This window comes from Toxorhynchites rutilus, chromosome 3, assembly GCF_029784135.1.
Source record: "Toxorhynchites rutilus septentrionalis strain SRP chromosome 3, ASM2978413v1, whole genome shotgun sequence".
Classification (NCBI taxonomy): Eukaryota; Metazoa; Arthropoda; class Insecta; order Diptera; family Culicidae; genus Toxorhynchites; species Toxorhynchites rutilus.
Genome location: NC_073746.1, coordinates 265,132,186 through 265,160,172, shown reverse-complemented (window position 1 = coordinate 265,160,172; position 27,987 = coordinate 265,132,186). Strand labels below are relative to the sequence as shown.

Below are 27,987 nucleotides of genomic sequence, written 5' to 3'. Positions count from 1 at the left end.
TGCCGAGGAAAATATACCATACTAGTGGTCAATGATTCTATAAATGTACCTCTTTTGTACTAGTAGCTATAATGACCAAACAGAAATATTCAAACAAATCAGCTATTTCATTCAACATTCAAAGAACAGGTAATTTTAAACAGAAAAATTTTTATGTTGGTACAATAATAATGTTGTGAATCATTCTCATGGTGTGCTTTTTTTCAATCGATCTCATATGAAAGAGTAAATTTATCAATATACTAAAATACCACTTCATTCAAAAACAATTATTGTGCACCATGTTTATTTCAAAATTATATTTAATGCAACTTTTAAAATTATGACATCATACTTTTTTATTATAAATATGTCTGTTCTTTTTGATTACAAGAAATAAATATTCGCTCGGTCAATCAAATACTGAAAAACAATTATTCGAATGAATCGAATATTTAAAAATGACCCCACGATTAATCGTCAATTGTCAATAAACGCAAAATTTAGACATCTCTATTTGCAGTCAAATCCCTTTCCACAGTCCTCTGTATATTTATACCGTTTCCCCTCGCGCACTTATTGACGACTCGGTCACACCTTCATTCCACACATCTTGGTCCTGCCATTGGTGTGGATTGCTATGTAGCATAAAAATTAGACCTGCTTTATTTCCAATTCATTTATTTGTAGGGCTCAATCGCATGAGCTTTGCGGAGCCACTAATAGACCTGCTTTGTTTATAAACAAAAATAGTCGCTGTCATTTTTCATCCCCTCTCACATCTTCCATGCCTTATCCTCATACTGTCGAAAACGAACCACCTGTCAATTCCAGCTCCTTGATCAAAACAAAGTATTAAGCGAATTTTTCAGTTTGTTGTCGGCCGTTGCACAAATGTGAATGTTTTATCGCGTTTGTAGTAATAACGTTTTTAAACTTGAATTTTTCTCAATTGTATGCAGAAGAGAACCCAATATGAATCGACGTAAGCGAGAAAAATCTCCAGAAGTTACTTCGAATAAACGTTGTCGTATACAAGAAGACAGCGATAGTGAAAATGAGGCGGTAAAATTTGAAATTGTTTCAGATAATATTAGTTTATTAAATTCTTTATCTTCTAAAGCAGTCCAGTCAATTGCCAGTATCGTCACAATTGAGTCTTCCATCAAACATCGAACATGCTATTATTCATGATATAACTCATAATATTCGAAGCGGTAAAGTTTTGAGAATACAGCTTAAAAATTTTATGTGCCATCGGAATTTGGTAGTAGACTTCAACAAAAGCGCTAATTTGTTGGTGGGTAACAATGGTAGCGGCAAAAGTGCTGTTCTGGCCGCTCTCACGATTGGACTCGGATGTAGCGCTAATATGACCAATCGCAGTAGCAGTGTGAAGCGTAAGTGCGAACGTCTATATAGGGTGATGCGTTTCATTTATTTTTTTTTTAAATTACCAACAGAATTGATCAAACATGGCGAAACCCAGGCTACTATTGAAATCCATCTGGAAAATGACAGCTTTGATGCGTTCGAGCGAAATGTTTATGGGAACAAAATTATTGTGGTTCGCACTATAAATGCTTCCGGTGCCACTAACTATAAACTGAAAAGCGAAAGTGGCAATGTGGTATCAACAAGCCGGAGCGAGCTGCTCAAGTTAATATTGTATCTCAACATCCAGGTAGACAATCCAGTATGCGTGCTGAATCAGGATTTGGCGCGATCATTTCTGAAGGACTCTGACGAGAAGAAACAGTACACTTTGTTTCTGAAGGCAACGCAGATGGATGCAATTATGGCGAAATTGAATGACTGTACGCCAAAGCTCGAGAACGCAAAGCACAATCTAGACTGCAACGAGAAAAATTTGCGTCACAAGATGCGTGAAATCGAAGAGTTGCAGGAAAAGTACAGAAACCTTCAGTCGGTAGAAGAGCTTAAAGAACTAGTTAAAAACGCTCGGATCAAATTAGGTTGGCGTAAAGTTATGAATATGGAAGCGGAATGTACTCAGGTGGAGGATCAATTGCGGGAGAAGTTAGGTACGATGAAGGAGTACATGAATGCAATCCAGAACAGGGAGGCCATAGAGATAGAGATAGAACGTACAGTTCAGCGTTATCGAAACGATATCGACGCAAAGAAAACCACATTCGGGGAAATTAAGGATAAATATGTCCAGGCGAGGCGGGTAGCACAGCAGCTGCTAGAACAGCTCGCCGACAAAAAGCGACAGATAGTAAAAATCAAGGATCGCATGACACGTCAGGAGGAAGATATTAAAAGTTTGGAAGTGGATTTAAAGCAAAGGAGTGAATCGTAAGCGTAAAATATAATATAATATAATTAGTCATGGGGTGTTATTGAAGAGTCTTTTCAGAGGGTTCAATCGTGTTGTCGAGGAAAAGAAACGCAACGAACAGATGATCGTCGAATTGTCGGATAAAAAGCAAGACATTCTAGTTATAATCGAAAACTCGAAACGGGATGTGGACAATCTTCATAACACTTTAAATCAAATCTCTGACGCGAAAGAGGAGAACAATCACAAAAGAGTGGCGAAACAACATGAAAGATGTAAGTTGCTCAAATGTTATTTTCACTCTTTGTTGTTAGTTAAGTACACTTTGGAGGTTTTATATTCGGATAAGTCGTAAAGACAATCGAGACGATAATAATTGCGATCGATCTGTGTAACGGGTTAAAAACTACTGACTCCGGTTTTTTATTTCTATTGTTTCGCACGTCAAACTTTCCCGCTATCCAAAAAAAAAAACAATGGTTGAGTGCTATAAAAGCTCCACCACAATACTCTCCCCAGTTACACCATAAATCTAATTATATGCCCGGATGGGGTAACTATCGAATTCTTGTCCTTAGACGTTGAATCAGTATCAATAAATCCAAAAACAAGCTTAAGGCGGTCGATTGATATACGCTGTGATTTTCCATGAATTTGTACGTCCATAAATTTGTCGTATCTCTTGAGCACTTTGAACGGTCCTTCTTATGGTCGTTGAAGTGGCTTTTTAACAGCATCGATCCGGACAAACACATGAGAGCACTGTTTCAAATCACGATGAACAAACACAGTTGGCTTGCAATGATACTCGGGGTTACGTGGTTGAAGATGGTCTAATGTTGTAATTGCACTAGAAAATCTGCTTGACGAAGTCCCCCTGGATAACGCTCGAATTATTCACCAGGCAAACTCAAGGATTGTCCATACACTAAGTCAGCCACCGAACAGTCCAAGTCGTCCCTGAATGTGTACGAAGGCCCAACATTATCATCGGTAATCGATCGGTCCAATGTTTTGAATCCACTGCCATGATAGTTGCTTTCAATGCTCGGTGCAAACGCTCTACTATGTCATTTGCTTGTGGATGATACACCGTAGTTCGTAGGTGTTTGACTCCCATAATCTGAGCTAATTCTCGGATCAGATTCGATTCAAATTGGCTGCCTTGAGCCACGTTGAGCAAAAAGCACGTGCTACGGTTTCCGCTGTTATGTCAGTCAAAGGAATTGCCTCAGGTCATCGTATAAAACGATCAACGATGGTGAGCATATAGCGACTACCATTGGAAGTCGGCAAAGGACCAACTAAATCCAGATGTACATGGCGGAATCGAGCTTTGGGCACATCGAAACACTGGACTGCTGCTTTCGTATGCCGATGAATTTTTGATTGCTGACATTCGATGCAATTTTTGACATACACACTAACGTCCTTATTCATGGAACGCTATACAAATCTGTCCGAGAGCAATCGACGAGTAGCTCTGATTCCGGGATGTGAAACACCATGAAGATACTGCAACACTCGTTGGCGATGCTACTCCGAAACATAAGGGCGTACTTTCCCAGGAATATAAACGTCACAGTAAAGCGGTTTCAAAGTAAGTGGTGTTTGACGTAATTCCAGTTTTAGTGATGTCTTCGACGCTAACAGTGATTGCAATTCAGTATCTCCATCCTGGTCGACAGCCAACTGTTCATAATCAATAGGTGAAGGAGTCGATATTACCGCCACCCGGGAAAGAGCGTCGGCGACGGTATTATTGCTCCCACTGATGTGCCTAATGTCAGTGGTGAAGTTAGAGATATAATTCAAATTTCTTTGTTCATGTGGCAGACGATTGTTAGAACTAGAACCCATAGCGAACGTAAGGGGTTTGTGGTCAGTGAAGATAATGAACTTTCTCCCCTCCAAAAGGTACCGAAAATACTGTACGGCTCTTTTTGCTGCAGTCAATTCACGTCCAAAGGTCGAGCAGCCGCGTTGCGCGTACCAAAGTTCCTCCGAAAATAAAACCCAAGTGGCCGCCAGCCGCTGTGTTAGAAGCGTCAACCATAAGTGCGAGTGTATTTTTAGTGTCAGGGTAATGTAATAAAGTTGCGTTAGAAAGAGATTGTTTACATTTCATAAAAGCAACCCGTGCCGCATCTGACCAACATATTTTCCTCGTATCATTCTTTTTATTCCCTGGTATTAGTTCTTGAAGATCCACTTGAATGGCGGATGCGTGAGGAATAAATCGTTTGTAGCCATTGATAAGAGCTAAAAATCGTCGCAAATCTTTCACGGTAGTCGGAAGCGGAAAATCGCTCACCGTTTTTACACGGTCTGGTAAAGGTAGGACACCTTTACTACAAACCAGATAACCCAGGAACTCAACTTTTTCTTGGGCAAACTTGCTTTTTTCCAAATTTATAACCAGTCCGTGCTCTCGTAAACGTTCAAAAACTATTCGAATGTGCCGCTTATGCTCGTCGAGGCTTGAAGACGCGATGCAGATATCGTCTATGTACACCACAGCAAATTCCAGGTCACTTAGGAGCTTATGCATGAAGCGCTGGAATGTTTGTCCAGCATTACACATCCCGAACTGCATTCGAGGGAATTCGAACAGTCCAAATGGTGTTATCACTGCAGTTTTTTCGATGTCTTCTTTGTTAACGGGTGGTATGCTCGGATCATATCAAAAGTAGTAAATATTGTATTCCCCTGAAAAGCATACAAAAGGTCCTGTATATGGGGCACAGGGTAGCGATCTGGCACGGATACCTTGTTTAATGCATGGTAAACACCAACGAAATCTTTTCTTCTTTTTTCGGCACACAATGCAAGGGACTTGCCCAACTACTTGACGAAGGGCGACAAACACCGAGATCACACAACAACTTGAATTCTTTTTTAGCAGCATTCACTTTGTCCGGTGACATACGACGAACTTTGAAAGCAATCGGCGGACCTTTAGTTTGAATAAAATGCTTCACGTCATGTTTTACTATGTTTCGAATAGTTTTCGGAACGGATGAGCGAATCCAATAGTAGTCTCACCGAATATTGAAACCGCTGATAAACCTCCACGAGCATGCAATACTGTTTTTCCATCGACGAGGCGACGATTTTTGAGGTCTACTAATAAACCGAAATTGGCCAGAAAATCAGCTCCAATTATAGCTACTCCAACGTCAGCGATTAGAAAATTCCAGCAAAACTTTCTTCGAAGTGCGAGGTCTGTATCGTGAACCATACACTTTGAACCATACACTTTGTTGTGAACCATACACTTTGATGCTACTACCATTAGCAGCGTGAAGTTGAATAGGCATGGGTTTTTTTTTTTATTTTTGTTCTTTTGTAGCAGGCACAATAGACATATCAGAACCGGTGTCAATCAAAAATTTTATGTTACTCGAACGATCATAGATCAGAAAACGGCGACTTTCTGTCACTCCGTTCACCTCCGCCGAAACAGGAGAACGACACATCAGTTTTTTGATTCCGAAAACTTGCAAGGTTGCCGACATCTAGTTGCATTACGTCCGAATTTCTTATGGTACCAGCAAATTTCTTCAAATGGACAAATCACGTACTCTCGAAGCAGAACGGTTTCTCGATGCTGATCTCGTTCTGAGCTTACGAATTTCTGCCGTCAATGAATCAATTTGTTCCTGCAGGTCACTTTGAGGAGACCCTTCTGACTGTTTCGAAGTCGACGCAATTTCCCGTTGCTTCTGTTGATCGGCGAGCGCTGATACCATCGATACATTCGTCGACGATTCGACCATCAGCTAATTTGGTCAGACTTCCATCACAAATAGCGAGAATTGCTTTTATATTTGCTGGCATCCTTTGTAAAAAGAACATTTTCAACAGCTCGTCGTTTAAGTTTAACCCCGTGGCAAACTCCTGCATTTTGGCTAACAAGTGCGCAGGTCGCAGATCGCCCATGTCACATGATCCCAACAATTGCTCCAATTTGCCTTGGGGTGACACCTCAAATCATTTTATGAGGCGATTTTTCAGGGAAAGATATTTGTCTTCTTCGGGAGGATCCGCGACGAGGTCAGATATGTGACAAAGGATGATTTAATCTACTTTTGCGACAATATGATTGAATTTTGTATGGTCTCGCACTACGTGTGCCAAGGCAAACTGAGCCTCTGCTTGGGCAAACCACATGCCGGGATCCGACCGCAAAAAAACAGGTAGTTTTACAGCTACGGACGGTGCCACGGGAACATTTTCTTCAGGCTGATCATGCATTATTCTCGCTGTTAACAATAATAATTGCGATAGATCTGTGTAACAGGTTAAAAACTACCGACTCCGGTTTTTATTTCTATTGTTTCCCACGTCACACTTTCCCGCTATCCAAGGGGTCAAACAATGGTTGAGTGCTCCACCACAACACCAATCCTTCCTTACTTCTGATTTTTTCCAACCTCGATAATTCTTATTTGCATTAACGCAGACGGAAAAAGGACCGAATACCAAAAAGTCAATTTTTGACAAAACAATAAATCCGAGATAACAGCACATCTCGACGTTTCATGCATTTTTAAGTCATTTGGCATCAAACTTTTTTTTTAACAACTAACAACTTCCCAATCAGGATTTATAAAGTTGTCTGACGTTGTGGATAAAATCTTCACGTTCTCCAATATTTCCGACTCCATCAGAACCATTGTGCTTCTGCAGTGCTTCCAATAGTGAATACACTTTTGCACCAATTTCTGTCATCATTGCCCCTCATTACAATGATTATCTTTCTCGATGTGTAATTTAAATAGAGAGGTCAGAGATATAAATGTTTTACAGCGAAATTGTCGTAGCCTTATTCCTAAGGGTGGGTTTAGACTAGTGATATATTCATGTGAAGAAATATGATGGGATTTATAGAAATCGCATCAACCGTTTACACTAGCGTGAACTTCTATAATGAATATATTCATATTTTAGGTGAATTTATTCACCTGAAGTAGAACTGCATCCAACTTTAGTGATTTCTCACCAGTGATGATGTTGGATTAAAGAGGCTTTAAACTTTTCAGTTCATTCGCCTCTAGTCACCAGGGAGAAATTCTCAAGCGTTTATATATGCTGAATTTATTCAAGTTATATATACCTCGAATAAGTGTATCATATTTATTCTCACCCGTTTACATCTATTTTCACGTGAATAAATCCATCTATAGCTATAGATCTCCTTAATGTAAACCCGCCATAAGATGGATAATTCAAATTTTTAATTCATAACTTCGATTGTGATGTTTTTGCTCTGTCCGAAACTTGGCTTCCTTCTCAAAATGATCTCTTACCACGATTTTGATATTATACCCTTGGATCATGATAACCGATACGGGGGTACTATCAATAAGGGATCAATGGGATCATTAAGTGGCACTCATTGTTTAGAGTTGACTTTCCGCCCATTGAAAAGATTGAAGCTGTTGCTTGTCATACAAACATCAGAGGCAAAAACAAGGCAAAGAATTGTGCTCTCTCCTTCCTGAGCCATGGTCGATTTAGGGAGACTTTAACTCTCACGGAACCGCCAGGGGGGAACAATACTCGCTTTGCTCGAAATCACTATCGTTAGATTGCAAGTCGAATGTAATCCAGGATCCCAACGGTAGTGATCACTTACCAATCACAATTTCTATCACTGCTAAAACAATGGAAAGTGGCTTGAAGCTTCACATGGAAGCGAGCAATATTCACATCGATGGATGTTTAGTTTTGTACGGAAAGTTTGTCCCAATTTCGTTCCCGTGCGAAAAATTGTTTTATCTCTGGATAGGTGCAATCTTGATTCTAAGTTTTCGATGGTAGAATTAGAATTGGGCGATCTTGGATCGATATTTAGAAGATCGATCTTTTTCTCTCCGATTTCCGATCTTTCGGATCGATGCTTTGTACTCCAATACATCGCAAAAATCGATCTTTTCTTTTCGATCCTTCCGATCTTTTTGATCGCAAAAAAAAAATCAGTGAACATTGATTTTAATCTCACCAAAAACCACCTGACAATTTTCGTTGGACTTTTTCAAGGTTGTCAAATTGGTGGTCGTAAATTTAGGAGAAGCAGTTTTGTAAGTTTGGTCATTACAAAACAAGCGGTCACAAATTATATTTACACTATCACATTCACTAGGTTGACAGTAAAAATTGTGACGAAATTGGGTGGTGACATCAGGTCCAACTGAAGCGATCTTTTCTAGAACTGGGATTACTGCCAAGATTTCGACTAAATGCAAGACACATGGCACGGTTGAATTTTATGGGATTATGGTCAGCGAAGCTCTGGATGTATATAAGTTGATGAATTTTTGATAATAATTTTTGATTAATTCATTTAATTGAATGAGTCCATGACGGTACAAAATAAATGCGATGGAAAACCCCATTTTTCTGTGCTATAAGTCTTTTTTCTACCTTCATTGCTGATAATCAAAATTAAATGCCTTTGATGTTTGAATACAAATGTGAAATGTTTATTTCAAGTTTAAACAAAGGACAACACATAAAAAAAACATTGCTTGTTGATTTTTTAAAATCAGTTTTTGAAGCATTTTATTATTCCAAATGATTGGAGAAAAGTTTGAGTCATCGCTATTCAAAAACCTGGAAACCCCGCGTTCGACTTAAGTTCGTACAGTCCAATAGTGATGCTATATTGTATACGTAAATTTTTGGAGAAAATGATTTTGTTTCGACTTGATAGATGGGTTGAATTGAATAGTCTACTCTCAGATACACAATATTGATTCCGCAGGGGCAAGGAGACGAATGTTTGTCTTGCGTTGCTTTCTTCAGAAATTCAAATGGCTTACGCTCAACAAAAAACAAATGTCTTCTGTCTTCTCGGGAATAAAGGGAGCTTTGATTGTGTTTCCATAGAGGTCCTTTCGGACAAATTACACTTGTGGTATGCTGTCTCTATTGAATAATATGTTACAGGGTCTTTCAGATTGAACGCTCACGCAAAAAAAATCGAACAGCTCTTTATAAAAATGTTTTTTCGCTCCGTCGATGGTAACACTGCATTCCCCACTTCAGGACGATAATATTCGGCTATTCGTTCAGTCTGATCGGATGGTTTTTAGTGTCAAGATATACAATTTACAAGACGTATTTCTAGTGAAATCGTATTACTCGAGCAACCGAAGCCCTAATGAAACTTCGTCCTCTCATGGTAAGAATTTCAACGTTTCTCGTCGTCGATATTACTTCCTCTGGGGGTATGTGAAGGACCGTTGCTATGTTAATAAGCCACAAAATTTGGAGGAACCTAAAGAAGAAATAACTCGAATTTTCAACAGCATCGAAGTCGTAATGTTAGAGTTGTGCATGAAGAATTTTGTTCACTGTTTAAAACGCTTTATCGAAAAAAAGGGTGATAACATCGAAAATGTCCTAAAATAAGCTTTATTTTCGTTTTTAAAAAATAAAATTCGGTTCACTTTTGTAGAGGTTATTGAAATTTGTTGCGTGAGCGTTTTAATCTGAAAGACCCTGTATATAACTTGCTTTGTGAGAAACATTTGAATTTTTCTCACGGTTATTTGGCAGTAAGTCGGGTCTACTACATGGGCCTCCCCCAGGACTCATGTATAGGCCCCCGTTTGTACAACTTTTACCTAGGCGACATTGACAAATGTCTTGCAGGAAACTGCAGCTTGAGACAACTTGCAAATGAGGGAGTGGTATCTGTCGTAGGATCACGAAATCCGACCCGCAAGGACCCTTACAAAATAGTTTGAGCAGTTTTTCAACGTGGGCCATTGGTCTAGGGATTGAGTTCTTCACGGAGAAAAGAGAGGTGGTCATCTTCTCTAGGAAGCATAGACCAAAAAAACCAAAGTTTCAACTTTTGGGTAAACCAAACATGTATGTCATGGCATACAAGTATCTTTGGGGTCTGGTTCGACTCCAAATGTACTTGGAGGGTCCATATTGAGTATCTGAGTAAAAAAAGCCAACAATTTATAGCCAGCATAAAATGTGCATGCATAAGCACAGAAATCATAACCTAAATGTAGAAATGAAGCGCAGTGATTTTTGACCGTTTCTCGCACAAAACTATCCAACTCGAGTAATTCAGTGCCTTCGCTCCGTATTGCGTTGGCATGTAGAGTAGATAGGGACAATATGACCAGGCGGGGCGAAATGGGCCACCCTTCGTTTGGACTTGTTATTGAACCAATAACACTTATTTTCCAACAATTGTGTTAGAAATACTCTAAAGCAGTCAACAAAATAAATTCTGTACGCTTCATACTGAATTATATGACTCTGCTCTTAATATCAATTCGAACTGGTATTATTTCCACGGATTTATTGCGCTGCTTTGCCGTTTCATGTAAAAGATCAGCTCATTTTTATTGAGCGTAAATGTACGGGGCGAAATGGTCATACCTGTTTGGGGCAGTATGACCAGGTATTTTTCATCATAACCTGTAAATACAGCTGTCAAAATTTGTAAACATAGTTGGGAATAGCTAGATGTGGAACACGTAATTAAAGGGTGTGTCACATCAAATTGCATCACGGAAAAAAACGCTGTAGAATTTCGCCCAGTAGACCGATTCTTTTGAAAATTTTAGACAGTAAAATAAAAACTATTAAACAACTTTTGGCATTTTCTTTTTATTCATACTTCGAGCCCAAGCCCGTATGCTCGCACCTTCCTCTTTACTCCGTCCATAAGGTTCTGTACAACGTCAGGTTGTAGTTTTTTTTTAACAGAAATCCATTTTCTCTTGAAGTCCGCCTTCGATTTGACAACTTTTGGGTTCTTCCGGAAGGCCTGCTTCATAATCGCCCAATATTTCTCTATTGGGCGAAGCTCCGGCGCGTTGGGCGGGTTCATTTCCTTTGGCACGAAGGTGACCCCGTTGGCTTCGTACCACTCCAACACGTCCTTTGAATAGTGGCACGAAGCGAGATCCGACCAGAAGATGGTCGGGCCCTCGTGCTGCTTCAATAGTGGTAGTAAGCGCTTCTGTAGGCACTCCTTAAGGTAAACCTGCCCGTTTACCGTGCCGGTCATCACGAAGGGGGCGCTCCGCTTTCCGCAAGAGCAGATCGCTTGCTACACCATGTACTTTTTGGCAAACTTGAATGGTTTCTGCTTGCGAATCTCCTCCGGAACGCTGAATTTGTCCTCTGCGGAGAAGAACAACAGGCCCGGCAGCTGACGAAAGTCTGCTTTGACGTAGGTTTCGTCGTCAATTACCAGGCAATGCGGCTTCGTCAGCATTTCGGTGTACAGCTTCCGGGCTCGCGTCTTCCCCACCATGTTTTGCCTTTCGTCGCGGTTAGGAGCCTTCTGAACCTTGTATGTACGCAGGCCCTCCCGCTGCTTGGTCCGCTGGACGAATGAACTTGACAAATTCAGCTTATTGGCGACATCCCGGACCGAACTTCTCGGATCACGTCTGAATTGCTTAACTACGCGCTTGTGATCTTTTTCACTGACGAAGCATCCATTTTTTCCGTTCTTCACCTTCCGGTCGATGGTTAGGTTCTCGAAGTATCGTTTTAGTACTCTGCTGACCGTGGATTGGACGATTCCCAGCATCTTACCGATGTCCCGATGTGACAACTCCGGATTCTCGAAATGAGTGCACAGGATTAATTCACGACGCTCTTTTTCGTTCGACGACATTTTTCCAAATTTACGAAAAATTGACAGTGAAGCATGGCCAACGTGATCTATACACTCTTATCTGATTATAAGCGAAAGCTGAAGATATAATTCCTAAAAATTAAATTTCTACAGCGTTTTTTCCGTGATGCAATTTGATGTGACACACCCTTTATACCGATCCGATCGTAAGAAGTGGTCACAGACCAGTTTGAACGCGGAAATCGTAGCAGTGAAGAGTGGTAAGTCAGTGCGACATGCAGCCTTAGTGCATTGTGTCCCGGTTAAACGTTATTTACGTTGTGCAGATCTTTGCAGCTCCAGCTGTTCGTATAATTTAGTAATGTTTTTTACGACGGAGCATGAGAATGAGCTTGTAGATTATATTCTCTCTATGGATCAACGGTTCTACGGGGTTATGACAAAAGAAATCCGGAGGCGACCGAAAGAAATGGTACTTATCACCCTTTCAATAGCCAAAAGCAATTAACCGGAATAGATTAGTTGGCTGGTTTTGGAAAGCGCCGCCCACAACTCTCACTTCGGACACCAGTAGCAACTTCCGCCGCCAGGGCACAAGGATACAATAGCGTTGCAGTCGGGAAAGCAGAAATGCAACATTCCACCAGTAAGGCAATTTAACGTCGATGAGACATCAGTGATTCCAGTAACTATCTTTTATCGATAGGAGAAAGAAGTAAACTAAAAATTATTATCTTCATTCAACAGGTGCAAACCAAAAATTCCAAAATCATAGCAATGTGGGGAAAAAGGTAGATGAACGCTGGGTGCTGAGCACGGAATAACGATTATAGAATCTCCCACACTATGTTGCTACTGTGGGACAAAATTCAGCTCATCCACGGACGGCGACTGACCGCACAGATATGCTATGTTCCTGCTTTGAGTAACGTAAAATTGCAGTCCAATCACTTTGATCACATTGTTATTCTTTGTACATAAAACTGAATGAAATCCAATGAAATATACGTGATAGTTGCAAAATAGAATAAACTTTCCTTTTATGAACTTGTTACGTTATTTTCTAGCGAAAACATACTTAAAAAATTTAATCAACTAACATGGTCATATTGCCCCGCATGGTGGACCATTTTGCCCGGTAATGCTCTCGATCGAATAAAAAGGAACACTTTTTCAAAAGTGTAAATTTTCCACATAAATCTTTTTCAAAGCGTATCTTCGGATCCTCATCCGGTGTAAAGCTATGCACCTATTGGTGATCGTGAATTTCAAGCAGCAAAATTTTCACTCTGGATTCATGAATTCATTTCTCTGCAGGTTTATCCTTATTCGTTGATTCAAAACCGTGTTTGTTTTCCTGACTTTATCAATTTCTCTGTGTATTTTGATCTCTCCATGAATCAGGAAATCCATGGAATTTTAGATTATCATCAATCGGAGATTGTTCCAACGTTCTTCGATGCAAAGTATGGGCGTATCAATTGCGATAATGTGTAGTTTACTGATGGGTCCTCTATGAACAAGTCCACAGGATTTGGAGTGTTTAGTGAAATTTTTAGCACCTCCCACAGTCTTCAGTTCCCTTGCTCAGTTCCCTGCTGAATAGGCAGCGATACACTGGGCGTTGGGCAGCGTCGCCTCACGATCTGTTGAACACTCCGTTGAGGCTATTCGTTCAGTGAGGCCGGACAAGCACTCGCCGTACTTCTTTGAGAAGATACGAAAAAATTTAAGTGCTTTATCCAGACGCTGTTATGTCATCACCTTGGGTCCCATCATATTACTCAATTCCGGATATTGAGAGGGCTGACTCATTAGCGAAGGTGGGTGCAGTATTTATCAGCGTCAAATCACCTCCAATTAATTTTAATTAATTGATTCTAATGAAAATAATTTATTTCAATAAATTTTAATTGGCAGCACAAAAGGAACGAAGATGAATTGGGCCGGTGGCTTCACTCAATTATCCCTAAGGTTAGCCTCAAACCATGGTTCAAAAGTCTGGTCTTTATTCGCACCTACTCCCGACTCATGTCCAATCACTGTTCGTTAGACGCGCTACTCTTTCGTATAAATCTTTCCGGTTACAATCTCTGCGTTTGTGGCCAATGTTTCCACGATATCGAACACGTAGGTGTATCTTGTCGAATTTAAAAAAACTTCCTCTGAACCCGAGGAAAACAGCCCAATGTGCCGGTGAGAGATGTTTTGACTCGGTTTAACCTTGATTACATGTCCCAAATATATGTTTTACTTAAAACTATCGTTCTTCGTTTACGAATGTCCTCATATCTATTTATTTGTCGACATCTTTGACCCAAAATCACACAGATTGGTTACGGACACTTAATACTATTCTTAAAAACTAGTCTGTTAACTTTAAAATAAAAATGTGTACCTTTTCCTGAAGAAAATATGTCACCCTTCTATACTCGAGTCGACCACGAGTATTACGTTTCCCACCTTATTAACCCTAGAATTGAAGAAATATGTTTATACATAGTATAGTCATAAATACTGATACATGGGTAAACGTATTCTAAACGCAAACAGTAATAGACGTATATAATTCTTCTCTTCAGGTATTTGACAGTTGTTACCTTTAGTTCATTATTGCGTTATAAATTTGTAGACATTACAGTTTTTCCCTCGTGGAGTCTTCGAATAGCGAACACAAAATTTCCAATGTTATCAGATCCGATTTGGGATGTTTTTACGCAACTAGTAAATGCAAATCGATTTTTATTCATGAAAATCACATGTAATCGATACGAGTTTGGGTTTGTTGAAAAGACCCAAGTCTCTAGTTGCTAATACTACCATAAGGCGTTGGAATTATTCAAATTTTTATGTTTTTTTAACGATTTTCCTCAAAGAGAAATTATGATCATGGTTTGACCACCTCTGAGCATGGTTTGTCCAAAAAAAATCATGGTTTGTCCGGTTTTAGAAATCACCATTTTTGAATGAAAACATTCGAACTCTCAAGTAGATGTTGCATTTATCATTGCTTGAGTTTACTGTCATCATATTAATCCATTCATAATTCAAGGTTTCTTCAGAATATTGCCTTTTCTTGGGCATTTTAAAAGTGTTACCCTCAACACACTCAACACAGAGAAACTTTACTTCTGCTACGCGCGAAGGACACAATAAACAAACTGCAGCGCGCCAAGCGGTTGTCATAGAAATCATGTGGACAAAACAACATTATTGAATTGGACAACTCATGATCAGAATTGAGTTCATCAAAATGCGTTAATTTAATGGTTCAACTATGTAAATCTGATACAAATGGTGTGCAAGCATGATGTTTACAATATTTGTACGTGTTATAATCCAGAAAAGGTCTGAATACGTGCCAAATAATCACCTGGTGATTGATTAAAAATTAGCTCGAATGAGGGGCGCATTGACACCAATAGAAGGTGCATTTTATAATCCTTTAAAACATGTGATTCCGTAAAAGTATACTATAAAACTCCTGTAAATCATGAAAAAGACAATTTTATTTATATGTTTTGAAACATTCGAATACCTGATTTGACAAAGGTGTGCTGGATTAGAGCATTCAAAAAAGTGGACAAACCATGATCATATTTTCGACTGGACAAACCAAAATCATTTACCTTATCTATATGTGTGTTTGCAATTACAATTGCCCTGATGGTAAGATAAGCACTTTTTTTTAGCATTTGTTTCATGTATGAAAATATTTCAATAAATAGATAAATACTTTTTGATTGAATTTATGATACACGCATATGGTTTAGTATTGTGTTCTGTTTTCGTTTGTATTCATAATTATATATTTGAATGAATACATCTGTGGTTTTGTTACTAAGTTTTTTTATTTCTGTATGTTTTAAGCGCACCAAAAAGCAAATTTCGTGTATAATATTTTAGACTTTTAGACTTTTGAATGAGGTGTTGTTCAGTGTGTTGTGAATGAGATATGTCATACAACGCGGAACGATTTTGAATGCGATTTTAAACTAGTGACGGAGGTTCGATGAAATGATCCATCGCGTCGGTTTTCATACCATTTGGTCCCAAAAAGTCCCAAAAGGTCGATTTTTGGCCAAACATTTTTTTTCTAGATGACACCAGATCTCGACGTTTCATGCATTTTTAAGTCATTTGGCATCGAAAAAAAATCGATTTTCCAAATTCTTTTACTCTCCCCTAGGAAGATTTTCGAGGATCAAAAAAATCAAAACTTTGAGCGCTTTGAGGCACCCCTAAATCATGTCCGATTGAGCTGAAATTTTGCACAGGTCATTTTTTTGGACCAATAAACAAAATGTACACGGTCGGTTTTTGAAATTTGACATGACCATTTTCGCTGCCACCCTAATCTATATATATATATATAAAAATCTCGTGTCACGATATTCGTGGTCGAACTCCTTCGAAACTGCTCGACCGATTTTCATAAAATTATGCTCAATAAAGTTGGTAAGGATGAGAATAGGTCGTAAACTATATATGATACCGCTAGGATACCGATTACCGTATGTTTAACCTCGAATAGGGTTGCCCTATGTAGAAAACAAAAATTTTCTGAATATTTTTTTGTATTTTTTCTTCCTAAATTTGTTATAAAAATGCTTGTAACCTTCAATGTTCACTGCCATCACCTATTTTTAATAGCGATTTTAGTATTTTGGTATAAACTGTGTCCAAATAACTGACCCGTAGTTTTCCAAACAGAACAAATATATATTTACGTTGTTCAATGACAGATGGCTACGTCCGCTTCTTCGAACTATCATCCACACATGCTCCAGTACCATCAGTTCGGCTAAAACCAGGTGCATCGTCGGCGAACTGGAAGCCTTTTTGAATGAGCACAATCAATTATTTAAATTTTTCATATCATACATGCTCGGATTCCAAGGTGACAACCAATCATCAATTCTGATAAAACAACTGGAGAACATGTGTGTAGATGCGCATGTTGTTGAAGACTTTGCTGGAATCCTGCTAGAAGACTGCACAGCGACTCGTAATCGTGTAATTCGAAGGAGAAACAATAATCTGGAGTTCGTCTTTGGCACACATCTTCTTCAATGATATTAACGTTCCTAAAGTTCCTTACGTTCGCCATCTAATCGTAGAATTACTTGCGAACGGTAGAGAGGTAGAGAGCAAACGACTGCGATTCCTACGACACAATAAACAGTGAGGAAAAATACATTCACTTGCGATACGCTATCATGAGCAACGCCGACCCTGCCTTTGCTATTACCATCACCTTTGTTCAAACAAAAAATGAAGTCTTCGATGACCAGTTACAACATCAACTCGATCGCCATATTATATAATCGGGCTGTGCAAATATGGCAACCTTTAAACGCATTTCGATATAGATATCATTGAGCTTCGTGTTTCGTGTTCCGTGCGAAAAAGGAAGCGAAATTCCGGGTGAAATAAACACGCTTTCAAAACAACAATTATAATGAAAATAGCCCTACCGAAAAAAAAACGAAAATATGTTCTAATATGAGTTTTATGTAACAGAATAACACATGCTCTGCAAATGGGGAAAAATCTTGAACGAGAATTATCTCTGATAATGATTTCATATTATGAATAAAGTTTTTGCAGAAGTGCAAGGAGATTTATAGAAAAATAATTAAGTTAGCATCAGGACTATGTCCCTATAGTATGTAAACAAGATCGAGTAATAATTTCCATTCAATTTTTAACAATTTAAAATTATTTTCGAGTCTGCTAATGATGGATTATAAGTGACTGTACGATACTATCACCACAAACATGATTCATGGCCCGATGTTGATCTAAAACTTTTATCGCCTTGATGAAAAATGTACAAAGCGTTTTCCCAAAGAGTTCACCAAGGACACGAACGCAAGCGTAGGCGGATGTCCAATATATCAACGAAGAAGTACTGATAATGGCGGACAACTATTCACAAAAATCAACAACACAGCATTGACATTCACAATCGTTGGGTAGTACCACACTCGCCTCAGCTGAGAAAAACATTCAATGCTCATACTAATGTTGAGTTCTGCAAATCGATGAAGAGCAATAAATACAATTGCAAGTTCGTGGACAAATGAAGCAATATGGCTGTTTTTCAAATTCATAATACCGATGTGAATTCTCCTCGATTAAATAACGACGGAATAATGCGCTACCAAATTCGTCGGTACATCACCTCCAATGAAGTTGTCTGGCGTATCTTTGGTTCTCCAATTTATAAACGGGTTCTAGCAGTTGACAACAGCAAACGTATATTTTTCATCAAATAATGTTTATTGTTTATGGCAAAACAACGTTTGCCGGGTCAGCTAGTATATATATATATATATATATATATATATATATATATATATATATATATATATATATATATATATATATATATATATATATATATATATATATATATATATATATATATATATGTCACGATGTTCGTGGTCGAACTCCTCTGAAACGGGTCGACCGATTTTGATGAAATTATGCACAATAAACTAGGTAGACATGAGAATAGGTCATAAACTAATACAGGGTTTTCCAACTTTAAATTCCGAAAGTAAATTGAAATAAAACACACTTAGAATTCGAATTTCGATGAAACTTTTATTTTAAATTAATGTTTGGTTTACGCCATTATGTGTGAAATACAACATCATTCAAATGTCCACCTAGGGCTTCCTCGCACACCTTGATCCGGAACAGGTAATTTTCGATGACTTTTCGGCACATATGGAGCGGTATCTCGGTCATAACTTCACGAATGTTGTCTTTCAAATGTTCAAGAGTTTGCGGAGAGTTGGCATAGACACGGTCTTTCGCATAACCCCACAAAAAAAGTCTAGCGGGTTCAAATCGCATGATCTGGACGGCCAATTGGCATCACCAAAACGCGAAATTATGCGTCCCTTAAATTTCGTTCGCAATATGGCCATGTTCGGTCGTGTTGTGTGGCACGTGGCGCCGTTCTGCTGAAACCACATGTCATCCGTATCCATATCTTCAATTTGTGGCAAAAAAAAAATCGGTTAACATGCGGCCATAGCGCTCACCATTCACAGTTACCGTCTCGCCGTCCTCATTTTCAAAGAAATACGGCCCGATGACTCCACCAGACCATAATGCGCACCAAACAGTGACTTTTGGCGGATGCAATGGCCTCTCAACAATCACGTGTGGATTTTCAGAGAATTTGATGCGAAAATTCAGCATTTTGCTGCTGTTGTTCGTTCACCCAATCGACGTATGCCCGACGCATTCCATGATCACCACGCTCTAGTTTTTGTACCAGTTGGACTTTATATGGATGTAGGTGCAAGTCCAAATGCAAAATTCGCCACAATGATGTGTTTGACAAGCCCAATTGCTGAGCACGCCGTGGAATCGAAATATTCGGGTTATCCTCCACACTGGCAGCAACGGCAGCAATATTTTCGGCCGAACGCACATTACGATGATGCACAGGTCTCACAATATCCGCTACGGATCCAGTTTATTCGAATTTACGCACTACATTAGCGATTATGTGCTCTGTAGGCGACCATGACGACCAAAATCCGTCCGTAATGCTCGAAAAACATTTGCCGGTTTTTCATCATTTTTATAGTATAATTTAACAAAATTAACACGTTGTGCGATGCTAAAACGATCCATATTGTAAAATGGCAGACATTCAACTAACGATATGACGCTTTGGTTGACAGCTATGTCAAACGGTTGTCAGCGCAGGCCTGTATACTTTCGGAAGCCCGAAATGGAAAACCCTGTATAATACCGCTAGAGTATCGATTACCATATAGTCGGGGTTCTGTCAAAACGAACCAAGCGAAATTCAAATTTGAGTTACTTACACCACTGGATGCATAAAATAATAATCTATCAACTGTAAAATGACCATGTCATTCGGACAATTGACAACAGCTCCAAAACAAAAATTCTGTGTAGCAGACTGTAAAAAACGAAATTGCATTCAACCAAAGCGAACCATACACCCACAATATGGCGTCGGACGATAGTGATCGTTTTCTCCAAGAAGGCAGCTCCGAATTTTCAACAGATTTTTCTGTTTCGGACGGCTCCTGGAATCAGATGTCGTCGGGATCTGGTAAGTTAGACAGCCAAAGGGCTGCCATAAAGTGTAGAAGCGCTGATCTGCATTTTTCAAAATTGCGTTCAACCACAACGAACATTTTTTGCATTCTTTTTTTATCCCTTTTTTTATGTTAGGCTCATTAGCATTTTAGCTGTAACAGAGCCGAATTATAATCGTGTTCATGTCACATGTTTATCATATCTATAATTAGCACATTACACAGTTGCCATTTTTCGGCGTTAGAGTATTCCCTTCTATACCATTGCATATGGTACACATTTACACAGTAGCCATTTAGGCGTAAGAGTTTTCCTTCTGTTTTTCCATTATCCAGTTAGACCGGACAGCGAACACAGTTGATTGATCATTGTTGAGTTATTTATAGAACAGCAGCCCGATGTGTCTTGCAGAGCAGAGCAGTTGTACAGATGAATCGATCTTATTTCGACCGTGGATCGATCTCCGTCGCTGATGATTGTTGCGTGGACGTAGCTATTCTGCAACAACACAAAGATGGTCAATGAGGGCCCTGAGAATGCATTCTTAAATCAATTTATTTTCATTTATTAAGATATTAGTTTGTTAAAAACAGCAAATGTGAGTCAATATATATATATAATACTAATGTGTTGTGTAATGATATTATCTTAGTCAGCATGTACTTGGTTCGCTCTGGCTGCAAAGAGTACGAAGTTTTGTGTGTCTAACAGCAACGAAATTTAGTTTTTTTTTCATTTTCATAAAGGTTCTGAATCAGAAATTGACGAAGATGTGTGCTTACAGCATTAAAAGGGTATTATGTTTGACATCCTGTTTGTAATACGTGAGCGATAAAATGATAGTTTTGATCAGACACAGTCAATCAAAGGGAGCCCAAACTTCAAATTGAAATATAACAAAATAAAATTTTTGGCGCTTGGTTCGTTTTGGAAGAACCCCGACAATATATTAAATGAGGGGCTTAGAATGCAAGGGGTGTATATGACTTGATCGATTTCTCTTCATCAACTTTGTATTTAGTTAATAACTCAACTGCAAAATCGTTCCAATATGAGTTTGCTATACCATCCGATATATGAGGTTCTGACCTTTCTTCAAGATTGTCAAATACAGCTGGGAATGAATTTGCAGCTAATTATGACCAAAAGAGAGAGAGTCGATGTAGAGAAAGCGATCAAATCACTTACACCCCTTTCATTCTAAGCCCCTCAAATAAGACTTGATCTATGCAATTTTTTTTCAAAATTTTTTCCTTCCTCTTTTAATTATACATATAACTGCAATTTGAACCTCCATCCTTATTTTTAAACGCGATTTTGGAATTTTTTCATAAACAATATTCAAATCATTTAACTGTCGTTCGTTTTTCAAGCAGAAAGAATCTATTTACGTTGATAAATGACAGATGGCGCTACATCTGCTTCATCGAACTTTAATCCATACATGCGCAAGTAACCTCTATTCGTCTGAAGCCAGGTGCATCACCTGCGAGCTGGAAGCCTTTTTGAATGAGCATAATGAATTATTGAAATACTTTCTAGTCAAACTTGCTAGAGCCATAAATGACAATCACGCTATTATCATCAAACCTGATAGAATACCAGCTGGAGAGTAGAGTAGAGCATGTGGGTAGATTCAATGCGCAAGCGTTGCTGGAATTATAGTAGACGATTGCACTGTGACGCGAGAAATTGTGATTCGAAGAAAAAACAAGAAGTGGGTTATATCTATGGTATAACCGCAAGGGTGACGTAAGACTATCGTTGATTTAGAGATCATTTGTTTGAAGTTGAATCTAAATCCATTCTGAATGAATGAATAAATGAATATTTGGGGGACTTCGAAAACGAGAGCGTTACGTTGGAGGCACAAGGTTTTATGCATCCAATATAGGATACGAAAAACCTTGTTCTGAAGAATAATCTTCAGAAGCTTTCCTGCTAACTGCACTTGATTGACAAATCACAAAACCAAATGTATTACATGGATATTTTATGGATAGAAAACATAAAAATAAACTTTTTCACATGAATGTATTTTTAAATTCCCAGAGGAACTGGCAGATTATTTTCAGTATTGATTAGATATTTCCACATTTTCCTCGATAATGGAAGCCCACCAGTGGTTAATGCTAATTCGATAACCACCTGTTAATAGCACTTGATTGAAAAATATTTGGTCACAGTGTTACATGGATAGAAAACATTAAAATAAACTCTTTCACATGAATGTATTTTTAAATTCTCAGAGGAACTGGCAGGCTGATTATTTTCCGGATCTTTCTCGATGCTGAATGGCATCCAAACGGAAAGAATTCCGTGCGTGTATGTGTGTGTAGCGACTGCTTCGATGGTCACCTTCTCTTCTGCTGAAGGATCGGCTTCTCTGTACTCTCTCACAGTTTCAAACAAACTGCTTGCGTTTGTTTGCGGGCAGATCTCGATCCTTCGCCGTCCAGCACCATCAGCATCGATGTTGTCTTGTCGATGTCCTCACGAAAAATGAATGCGTCTCACCACCAGAATATCGCTTAAGTATGCTTTTTGTGCGTGATTGAATCGAGAGAAGGCGTGGTTTCGATGCAAATTGCCATCGGCAAACTAAAGGGGAATGAACTCTCTGAGCTCGGAACATTCGGCGACTGAGCAATAATCGATTGCGTGCGCATACAATATTTGATACGGAAATATCCTACTGACGGGGAAGAATAATCTTCAGAAGCTTAACAAGATAGCTTCTGAAGATTATTGCGATTCTGAAGATTATAGCTATTTAGAGATTATACGATTGATTGAAAAATCACAAAACCAAATGTATTTGGTCACAGTGTTACATGGATAGAAAACATCAAAGTAAACTCTTTCACATGAATGTATTTTTAAAATCCCAGAGGAACTGGCATTCCCACATTTCCCTCGATACTGGAAGCCCACCAATGGTTAATGCTAACTCGATAACCACCTGTTAATAGCATTTGATTGAAACATATTTGATCACAGTGTTACATGGACAGAAAACATTAAAATAAGCTCTTTCACATGAATGTATTTTTAAATTCCCAGAGGAACTGGCAGATTATTTTCCGGATCTTTCTCGATGCTGAATGGCATCCAAACGGAAAGAATTTCGCGTGTGTATATGTGTGTGTAGCGGCTGCTTCGAGATCTTCCCGGGGAACTGTTTGTGGCATCACTCTCCTCCAGATGGATTCCCTTATGGCCTAAGGTGCACAAACAGGCTCTTGGTGACACCGTTTATCCGCGCTTTCATGATAAACGAAGAGCTTCACCACAACAGCGACAACATGCTCCAATCGCTGTTCAATTAGAACTGAGTGGATTTCCGAGCGGCGCTCGCTTATATACCGATTCGTGATTTCAATAGCCTGTTTTGAAAGCAATTTTAAGACTATTGAAACAAGTTTTTGGATCAAAAAGTAACAAGTACAGAACGCGTAGACATTTTATCTTTCGAATGAAGTGTTTATCATATCATTTCGTTCAGTTGTTTAGGAGCTATTAACGCTCAAAATCTTGGTCTCCGGCGTAACGCTTTCGTTTTCGAAACTTTGATTTTACACCCCGGTATAGAAATGAAAGACGTAGTCCTACGTCAAAACAATAATCTAGAATTGATCGTTGACACACACGAATGACTGCGATTCCTAGGACACAACCAACAAAAGTGGCGAGGAAGGATATATTACCTTGCGAGACGCTATCATGAGCAAAGCCGATACAGTCTTTGCTATTGCTAGGATAAAACGCAATGCATTGTCATGACATTTCAGCCCGTGAGTTCAAAGAAAAAAATGAAATTCGGTCGGATTCGGCCCCAGCCATTGTTGGAAGTATTCGGTTGAATAGAAAAAGCGAGGATTACCTCATACACACATTTTCAGTTCGCTTTGCCCACAAAATAAGCCCTGAGGAAATCGGTAGTGTAACTGCCTCAGAAATTCCAGATCTGTCTACTGATAAACTACTCACCCGTATTTTTTAATATAGAATAAAAGTTGTATAACATCGATTTTATTTTTCCAGCCAGAACGGAAGCCCAGCTGCGTCAGTTCGAAAGTTCGTCCCGTGATAATCTGTCGGTGTTTGGACAGAATATGCCGGCTTTTGTAGCCAAAATAAAGGAACTGCACAAGCAGGGCCGATTTACGGAGCTACCGCGTGGTCCCCTCGGACAGTACATTAAGGTAAAGGATAAAAAGTGGACCGCTATGATCGAGACAGTGATCTCTCCCGGAATGCTAACTGCCTTCTATGTTAATTCGGACGCTGATCGGAACACGATGAACCAGCTCATTCAGCGGGAGTTCCCAGAAATGCGTGGGCGTACGATAATCACCAGCAGATTTCACAAGCAAGTGTACGACGTTTGTGAAGGCAGCGTCGGGGAGATTCGGAACGCTCATTCACTGATGAATCTGATCAGTGTGAGCGATCCAGTGGTTATGAATTGCTTGATCGATCAGGTGAGAATCGAAACTATTCTGGCGGTGGAGGAGCAAAATCTGGCTATTCACCTTACCAGTCAGTCAGAAAATGTGCCGAGAAATCTTCAAAAAGTAGTCGTAATGGAACCGTTCTCGGAGTTTTTCCCCATGCCGAACTACAGAAGTTACGGATTGCAGAAACGGAATGCGCGTTATCTTCAGGTATTTGCGTAACACTTCACTTTTTTGTTCTCATTTAATTTTACTTTTATTGTAGGTTAATTTATCCGAACTAAAGAAGCAAACCGAAGCCCGGATGGTACACTTGGACGAAGAGCTAAAGGTACTAAATCAACATATCGAGCAAGAAACTCGTAAACAAAATGAGAAACAACGAGCCCTGAATGATAGACAAAGGCAACTTGCCAAACAACAGCAAGAGTTGAATTCACTCGAGGTGAGAATCAACGAACTGAAAGCGATTGAGTATCCAGCCGAGTCAGAGGATGTTACTTTGCAAAACGAGCTGGAAGAGCTGAAAGCCTCACAAATAAAACTAGCAGAAGAAGTTACCAGGGGTACAGAAAACATGGAATCATTTATGCGCGAGATATCGGCTCAAGATCGCAATGTTCAGGAGAAAAAGGAACATATGAGTCAGATCGAAAGAGAGCTGCAGGTCCTGCAGGAACAAATCGACGGTGAGCAGCAGAAACGACACGACATGCAGACGAATTCTAAGACAAAACAGCAGCAGCTGGATCGACTTCGACAGGAAGTGCAATCTCTGCAGGCGAATCGCAATGAATTGAAGCAGGGACTCGAAAATTCTACACAGGAGGCGCGAGAAGTAGGTGATCGTGTGGAGGTAACAGAAACGCACGATCAACTTAAGAAAACTATTTCCTCGACAGAAAATAAAATAAAGTAAGTATTTTATAATAAATATAGCTTGGAATTAGTTTCGTCATAATGAATTTTCACATTACAGGCATATCAATTCCAACAACGATGACATTAATGACGTCAAATCGGTGCTGGAAAATAAGATTATGAAAATGAACACTGCACAGCAGTCTACAGTTTCTTTGAAGAAAGTTATCAAAGTTCTACAGAACTCGAGATCGGCTCGATACGCCTATCTCCACAAGCTGAAATCACACATGTCCTTGCGTGTGAAGCACAAATTTAATGTGAGTAACAAAAAAAAATATTTTACCCGAAATTGTTCACACATTTGTTTGTTTTTCATTCTTTCCAGTCTGTGATGCATTTGCGTGGCTTTGTGGGAGAAATAGTCATGGACACGAAGAAAAGCACTTTGTCGCTGTCGGTGGTTCCACGTGACAAAAATGTAACCAACGCTGTTTCCAGCACGAAGTCACTGTCCGGTGGAGAGCGCTCGTATTCAACGGTGGCTCTCCTGATCGCACTGTGGTCCTGTGTCGATACGCCTTTCTATTTTCTAGACGAGTATGATGTTTTCACTGACCAGGTTAATCGACACATGATGACGATGCTGTTGTTGAATGAGACGAAGAAGAGACCCGATCGACAGTTTTGTTTTCTCACCCCGCAAGATATGAGCAACATTCAGGCGAACAATGAATTGACGATTCATCGGTAGGGAAGCATTCATGTTTTTTTTTCGTGGTTTAGTTATGTTTACACTTGCTTTTTTCAGTATGGCTGACCCGGATCGATGTTAAATGATCTGTGGTGAAAACGTGGATACGACTCGTATTATCTTTGATGTTCAGTTTGAATTTCTTCCGAATTTTCCAAAAATGTGTACCTGAAGTGTACTTCTATACATAAACACCATTGAATTTGTTAAACGATGACATTGTAAGGGATTTTTTCTTAAGAGATCAAAGAAATTCCCTCCAATCTATGGGCCCTATTATGTAAATCAAATCGACCATCACTATCACTATTACATCGAGCAAAACATCGTACATATTTTTTAATCAAGATAATCTTATCGAGTCGAGTTCTTGCTCGAACTTCATGTATTGTAAATTGCATATAATTGAGCGTTTCCAAAAGAAAATATCAGAGATTACAAACTAATTCTCTAAATGTAGGGCCCTATTATAGAAATCGAGGCGATAAGAATTTTGCTCGTTAGCTCTATTTTACTATCATAGAAATCGAGCAATTCGATAGCACCGAGAGAGTGATAGCTATCGATGCAAGTATCAGAACTTTTCGAGTTGTTTGGTTCACTTATTGCATATCTTCAGAGAACTATTTTGTTTTGACTTGCATCCCTTTGGGAAACATTTCAGAAACGCTTCAACATATGCAATTTGCAACACATGTTTGTTTGTTTTGATCAGCATTTGTTTTACGGTGCTGCCAGAATAGTCTATACAAAGTAAGTGTTCAATTCAGCATTATTTATATTAATCATGTTATAACTTACAATGCAGAATTTACTTCCAGCGCATATTTCAGTGGCTGAAAATGAGTGGCAGAAGAAAAAAAACTAAATCACCACCAGTTTGAACGGCTCCTTGAAACAATGGAAGCGAATGTAGACATTGCTCGAGGTTTTTCTGGAGGCAGTTCTAATAAAAAAGTTGCAGGAATTCAGAGAGAAGCTTAATGCACTGAGACCACCAATGCATCTAGGTTCAGAATGGCAGAAAGTAAGTATTTCTTTTACGATACACACAACTTCCATAAGTAAATTTTATCATACTCTTTGAATTTCTTTCAACCGAATTTCTACCTAAAAATTGCTTACTTCTACTAGCATACATTAGTACGTTATTTTTGGCAGCAATTTTCTTTTTTATTGCTATCAAGCCCCGGGCAAGGGGATATGATCCGCGAGTCAAGATGTGCTACAAATTTAGCTGTCATTGCCAAACCTATCAAATTACTCGGCGAACTCAAGGCAAATCTATGGAACAAGGTGCGCCCATTCGCTAACTAAAAAAAGAATTGTTTTTTGAAAAAAAAATTTATGTGAAATGTAATGATCATGATGATCACAAGGGTCTGAATGATAATATAAAACGTAGAACCCTAGGTTGATCACTTGAAATGTAGTATTATATTATAATGTAAACCAACTTAAGAAATTGAAAGAATTTAAGTGAAATAAAAGGGTTTGAATGAATTCTGCATTATTTCAATAATTTCAGTTGTATTTAGCTGCTGCTCATGCTTTATTCGAAAATTTGCGTTTTGCGTGCGGAAAAAATGAAGCGTTTGCCGAATAAAACGTTCTATTGAATAGACTTCACAAACCGTGCACAAATCTAATCCACAATTTATACTATGCAGCACCATTCACAGAATGACAATCGAAAATTCGAACCGGATCAGTTGTGTGACGACATCACTCGAAACGAAACAAATTTTTAGCTTTACTTTTCAGCCGAAGAACACAGCTATCACCGCACTAAAATACCTTCTTTACATCTGGCTTAAAACGCACGTAAACGTAAACGTCATATTTAACTCGAAACAATCGTTAAATTCGTGAAAATTTAAAGAAGGTAGTTTTGAAATCTTATAAA

General features: G+C 39.0%; 1 protein-coding gene across 2 annotated transcripts; it reads left to right on the top strand.

The window, feature by feature from the left end:
• The first annotated feature begins 625 nt into the window (after positions 1-625).
• On the top strand, positions 626-26,300 carry LOC129777859 (structural maintenance of chromosomes protein 6). Of its 2 annotated transcripts, none has more exons than XM_055784416.1 (9): positions 626-1,044; positions 1,103-1,379; positions 1,443-2,301; positions 2,363-2,559; positions 24,054-24,676; positions 24,732-25,381; positions 25,446-25,647; positions 25,716-26,077; positions 26,139-26,300. In XM_055784416.1, the coding sequence occupies exons 1-9, from the start codon at positions 880-882 to the stop codon at positions 26,161-26,163; spliced, it is 3,360 nt and encodes a 1,119-aa protein (XP_055640391.1). In that variant the 5' UTR covers positions 626-879; the 3' UTR covers positions 26,164-26,300. The 2 variants fall into 2 exon arrangements, with proteins under 2 accessions (XP_055640391.1, XP_055640392.1); XM_055784417.1 differs by having other exon boundaries at positions 627-1,044; positions 1,106-1,379.
• Positions 26,301-27,987: the final 1,687 nt, after the last annotated feature.

Coding starts and splice junctions, on each gene's coding strand:
- LOC129777859 (XM_055784416.1), top strand. CDS start 880: ATGTTTTATCGCGTTTGTAGTAATAACGTTTTTAAACTTGAATTTTTC. Junction 25,648..25,715: donor GTGTGAAGCACAAATTTAAT/GTGAGTAACAAA, acceptor CATTCTTTCCAG/TCTGTGATGCATTTGCGTGG. Junction 26,078..26,138: donor AATGAATTGACGATTCATCG/GTAGGGAAGCAT, acceptor TGCTTTTTTCAG/TATGGCTGACCCGGATCGAT.